Consider the following 6,000-nt stretch of genomic DNA (forward strand, 5'->3'; position numbering starts at 1 on the left):
GCACGGGCAGGTGGATGGCTATAGTTTTGAGGCCAGCCTGGTCTACATAGTGAGCTCTAGGCAAGCCAACTCTACATAGTGAGACCCTACCTCAAATAAACAGACAATCAAATAAATAAACAAGAAGCTTTAAGGGATGAACAGGGGGAAAAAATAATAGATACTGTCTTTGGTTTCCTGGGTTCGCAGGCACTAGCCCCACTACTGAGGCCTGGCCCCCAGCCCGTCTCCTCTCTCTACCTGTGGACTCGTACTGTGATTTCTTGTTGGGACTCCTCTTTCTGTGGAGTTTTGGTTTACCTGAACGTCTTGAATGAACGTCTATTCGTTTCACTCTGCCACCAAAGTGATTTGCAGGACAGTTAGTAAGAGACAGGAGCTAGCAAGCGAGTCAGGAGCCTCCCCCCTCCCCCGCCCCCATGTCTCCTCGTGACTCATACTGTCCTCCCACTTAAATTGTGCAGCCTGGTTCTGCTTCATCTTCATGGGGACCTACCATGTCACAGGTGCGCCCGTTGTGTGTGCAACTGCCTTTCCTCTAAGCTAGTGGATGCTCTCCAGCACAGCACAGGAGTGGTGGCAAGTCCTCAAGGAGTTGTGACCATTCACCTTTTGCAGACTGGACTCAACCAGCCAGTCAACGGGCTCCTCAGTCTGCGCTCAGTTAAGCTGTGCACACTTAAGGGGATCAATTAGAACACTGCATATCATGTATCTGTGTATGTCTAATTAATTAAGAAAACAAAAGGGAAAAGAAAGAATGTGAAAAGTCAAAGAACTTGACAGATGGGAGAGGCCACACCCACAGCTGGATCTTGACTTGCTGAGCACTGTAGCCTTGGCCTGAAGGGAAAGTGGGTGGGGTGGGGACCTCAGGGGAAACATAACACTATCACCAGCAGGAAGTCCAAGGGGATGTGTCACTTAGGGGAACACTGACAGCATTCACTCACTGGTTGGTAGGGGTCTATGGCCTTTTCCTTATTGGTGACAGACAGTGTGATAATTATGTGCTAGGAGCATGCTGGATTTCCAAGCGCTTTCCAGGAGGCTACTTGGGGACTCCCAGGTTTTCCTCATTAACCTGTCTTCATTGATGGGAGCACCCTCAGTCCCAGGGCTCTTCCCTGACAGCCCCTTATGCTCTAGGGAGTACCTTAGTGTCTGCATAATAAATGCCAGCTCTGCATTTGTCGGGTGGGGGTTGGAATAATCCTAGCTCCGAACCACCCAGGGACCAGAGAAACCACCTAAGGAAGGGACTCCCCATAAAGGAAGCTAAGGGGTCCCCACTAGCATCCTTGCTGCCCACTCCCTTGGAGCCTTCCCCAGGGCGTGTTCTTCTGATCCTAAATTCTTTGAGTCTTAGCCATTGTTGAGGTATAACTGACCTGTCCCCTCCCCCTCCAGTTCCTTGCACAGTTAAAACTCATGGACTACAGCCTCCTGGTGGGCATTCACGACGTGGAGCGCGCAGAGCAAGAGGAGGTGGAGTGTGAGGAAAACTACGGGGAAGAGGAGGGGGAAAGTGATGGCGCCCACCCAGTCGGGACTCCGCCTGACAGTCCTGGAAATAACCTCAACAGCTCCCCACCTCTGGCTCCTGGCGAGTTCGATCCAAACATTGATGTCTATGCAATTAAATGCCATGAAAGTAAGCTTAGTGTTATTGACTCTTTCTGCATTTAAAGTGGTTTGATTTTTGCACCATTTTCTGTCAGTAATTCTGGCCTTAGTTGCAAGAGTGCTGCCGCGCAGGACCCCTCCTACTGAGTCAAATGCACTGATAATCACACAGTGATGTGTGTTTAAAGGGAACGGTAATTCCACATGTTAAAAGATGGAAGAAAACTACAAACCGTTTATTATATATAACACATGCATATTTATAGATAATGCATTATGACAAATGTGTCCAGTGTGTTCTGACAGGTGTGTCCAGCTTGCACCCCAGGATAGCTTTCAGTGCAGCAGTCCAATGCATTTGTAGATCACAATGTTATGTCTCAAGGTCAAAAGGCTCAGAGGGGGGAGGGTCACAAGTTCAAAGCCTGCCTGAGCAATTTAACAAGAGCCTGTCTCCAAATGAAAGATGGTCTGTGGCTGTCGCTCAGTGGTAGAACCCTTGTCTGACATGAGTGAGGCCCGGTTTCAAGGCTCAGTATAGAGGCCGGAAAATACCAGCTTGGCTCTCTTAAATAAATCCAGTCTGTCACAGATCTGTCCCGAGTGAAGCAAATGTGTGCAGCCCACTGTGGCCCTCAGGTGGCTTTCTTGTCCAGCTGACATATCCTCACATAGCCTGCCTTCTCAGGGTGCAGAGGCCAGGCCCCAGTGCAGGGAATGGGAGTCACTGCCCCCTCTGTTGTCCCCTGTGATGGGATCTGGGATCCCCACAGAGTCACTCTCAGCCCTCGGGATAAGGTGTTTGCTTGTCTGCTTTCCACTTCAGTGACAGGTAATTTGTGCCCCCTCAGCCCTTGATTTTTATTTAAACTTGGCCTATCAGCCAAGCAGGTTTGGATTGTATCTTGCTATGTTTTTAATTTCACCCTCCAAAGTCATTCCTTAAACATAAGAAAATTAGTTATAATTGAATGTACATTTCTTACTATTGATAATTGAAACAATGTATCTTTTGAAATTACGCAGAAAGAAGACAATGGAAGCATAAAAATGCGCTATTCAGTTTTGATACTCTTTCCAAGGAGAGCATGCACAGTGTCTGGTGGAAGAAAGGGACTAATTAATGGACATAATTAATTCTACTTGTTTTACAGAGGAATTCTAAAAATAGCATTTTTTTTTTCCCTTTACACAAACCAGTATACTATCATTAAAGAAATGCAGATTAGGAAACAGGATTGAGGCTGTCAGATCACAGCCTCCATGTGTTCTGGCTTCTTGGTGCTTTTGTTTTGGTACAGGGAGCCAACCGGGGGAAGTGGTTCCTCCATTCCCTCTCTCCCCGAGTAGCTTGTGTTTCCCCACGTGCCATCGCGTGTCCCTCAGCCTCTGCTCTCCTCCCTTTGCAGACTCCCCTAGGAAAGAGGTGTACTTCATGGCCATTATTGACATCCTCACTCATTACGATGCGAAAAAGAAGGCTGCTCATGCTGCAAAAACTGTTAAACACGGCGTAAGTACCAGCTCCCCTCCCCCACCCGTTTCACCCCCCCCCCACGCCCCCACCCCCGCCGGGTCCAGCCGCATCATGTGGACACTTCGCCACCCTTCTGCCTGGCTCTTCTCAGGTCCCCAGTGATGATTGTTCTTGGGAGTGAGGTGTCAGCACACGCCTGCAACACCAGCCCCAGTACCGCCTCTCCTAGTCACTTAGACTCAGCCTTCCATGTGGGGGTTCATAGCCCCATGTGTCTGTAGGTTCTTCCATGCTTGGAAAACACCCCAAAGATGACTATACTGAAGGCAGTTCTGTGTTTTCATATAAAATGTCTCAACCTGAAGCAGGGTGCCCCAAAATAGGCAGGGTTGTATTTCCTTTCTCACAATAATCTTTTCTTTCTCTGTTTCAGAGATCTTGTGAGTGTAATTTAAGTGTTCTCTATCTACCCTCATCACTTACTGTGCTTGCTCGACATCCTCACTGATCCAGGGATTTCATGCCAGTCCCTGGAAAGCCTGAGGGAGATTCCATTGTGTCCCCCTCCTCGCTCTTCTTTAGAAAGTACCTCAGTGTGCTTTTATACCAAAACTTTTTTTCTACCTAGGGCTGCATAAGGCCATTAGTGTGTGAGCATATAGTGCAATTGGAGTATATCCTCCTGCGTACGCCACTCCCCCCTCCCCATTGCCCCCCCAACCTGGGAGAAACTGAGGATGCTGGCCCCAGGAATAACTTTCAGAAGCTTGACATAGTAATACGTGCCTGTAATTCCAGCACTTGGATGGCTGACACAGGAGGATTGAGGGTTTAAGGGTACCCGAGGCCACACAGGGAAATGCTAAGAAAAATGGGGCACATTGTAGGGTCTTTGAGTGGCAAGGTAATGTCTCAAATGTGGCTAGTTGAGGGCAGGGGGCAGTGCTGTTTGAAGATCTATTCCTTTTTATTTGATGTGTGTGGGTGTGTTGCCTGCAGGTGTATCTGTGCATACCACATGCATGCATGGTACCCACACACACCAGAAGAGAGTGTCGGATCCCAGGAAGCTATAGTTAGAGACAGGCGTAAGCTGCCATATGGGTGCTCGGAATAAAACCTGGGTCCTCTGGAAGAGTCGTCAGTGCTCTTGACTACTGAGACATCTCTCCAGCCCATTTGTCATTGTTGCTGTCATCCTTAACGTTGCAGCAGTCACGGGTCTGTGTTAGAAGTCTGCGGGTCTGTGTTAGAAGTCTGCGGGGTGTCACCCACCAGCACCTCATTTTCACTCACGGATAAGACCTTAGATTTACTTGGCCAAATAGCAGAGGTGCTTGTGAGGAGCAGGTTAAGAATGGAGCCCACTTAGCCATGTGCTTAGCTTTAGAGTCGGGATGTGACTAGTCTGAGGTGATCACCAAGTGTGTTCAATCCCCAGTACCCTTCCCCCGCCCCAAAAAAATAAATTACTAGCTTAATATTCAGCTGCATTTGGAAATAGCTGTAGACTCTGAGTGGTGATCTGGGGGTGATCAGGAGCACTTTATCAGTATCTTTTTCTTTCCAACCACCCAGGCTGGAGCTGAGATCTCAACCGTGAATCCAGAACAGTATTCAAAGCGCTTTTTAGACTTTATTGGGCACATCTTGACGTAACCTCCTGCAAAGCCCCAGATGGACATGAGCACAGGAGGCTGGTGGTGGCTTCGGTGTAGGAAAAGTGAAAACCAAATTCGATGACGCCCGCACCTTGCAGGAAGCAAAGCTTCCTTGTTTACATCTTCAAGCCGAGATGACTGCAGTGGGGGCCTACTTGCTTTAACAGCTACCTGATATTTCCCGGCATCGTTCTAGCTATTTCTGACTCTGTGTATGCGTGTGAGCACGCACACATGCTCTCTTGCTCACATTTTTAAATAATTAATTATTAATCAATTAAAGCCACTCAGCTTGAATCAGAGCCGTGTAACAACCAAACCCCTCTGATTCCAGCTGTGACTGAAGGGATAAATGGAGGGGCAAGCACGCGGGGCAGAGGAGACGAAACTGCATGTCCACGCAGCACCATGGCAGCACCACGTGATGAACTGTAGGTCAGTTTGTTTTCTGAGTTGAAAGATGAAAGTGATGATGATGATGATGATGATGGTGGTGGTGGTGGTGATTGAAAGAAAATATTACTTCAAATGTTACACTCCCGTCCCACAGAAAGACTACTCCTAAATAGTGGTTCACGTAAGCCCCCAGCCCCCAAGCAAAAGAATGCTAGCGTTCCCATGGTTATTGGCTCAAGGTCCAGTTCTCACACCACCCCCCAGTTGTTCCAGGCCAAGCCCTTCATCTTCCAACCTTCTGATGCCAAGACACAGTCTACAGCTTCACCTCCAGAAAAAACCGCTCGCTTCTCTTTCCTCACCTGGAGATTCCCATTGTTACACCTGTACATTGAGCTGCAGAAATCTACTCTGCAAGACAGACGTAGAACTTCCCTGAAAGGTGCATAGTTTGGGGCAATAGCAGCAACACCTCTCACTGCAGGAAGATGAGCAAGGGGCTGAAACCCTCCTGTGACCGAAGGCAAATCCTACCCCTCTGAGGTTTATGTTCAACCATTGCTTAAGGAGTGGAATTTTGTTATGAATTATCCCTTTAACTGAAGCCCTCAGTTTTACTGTTTACATGGTTAGAAAAACAGGGATATTTTTGAATCTAAAAATTTAATACACAGCATGTGATTTTTGAAGTTTACATGTAAAGCCATTTTGCAGTGTAGGGAACATAATGTTGGTTGTGTTCTGAGATGTGTCTTGCGGTTGTGCTTTTGAGTGAGTGTTTTGTTCAAAGTACTTAATAGACAGTCTTTCACATAAAAGCAAAAGGATTTTGTTCCTCAA

General features: G+C 47.6%; 1 protein-coding gene across 2 annotated transcripts in view; it reads left to right on the forward strand.

Moving 5' to 3' along the window:
* The window catches only part of Pip4k2a (phosphatidylinositol-5-phosphate 4-kinase type 2 alpha), a 161,226-nt gene extending 156,001 nt beyond the window's left edge, over positions 1 to 5,225 (forward strand). For both annotated transcript variants that reach the window (XM_051151265.1, XM_051151266.1), the window contains exons 8-10: positions 1,411 to 1,654; positions 3,036 to 3,139; positions 4,682 to 5,225. In XM_051151265.1, the coding sequence (XP_051007222.1) occupies positions 1,411 to 1,654; positions 3,036 to 3,139; positions 4,682 to 4,762 (429 nt within the window). In that variant the 3' untranslated portion in view covers positions 4,763 to 5,225. The remainder of the gene's footprint in view (positions 1 to 1,410; positions 1,655 to 3,035; positions 3,140 to 4,681) is intronic.
* The last annotated feature ends 775 nt before the right edge of the window (positions 5,226 to 6,000 follow it).

This window comes from Acomys russatus, chromosome 9 (assembly GCF_903995435.1).
Source record: "Acomys russatus chromosome 9, mAcoRus1.1, whole genome shotgun sequence".
In the NCBI taxonomy this organism is placed as follows: domain Eukaryota; kingdom Metazoa; phylum Chordata; class Mammalia; order Rodentia; family Muridae; genus Acomys; species Acomys russatus.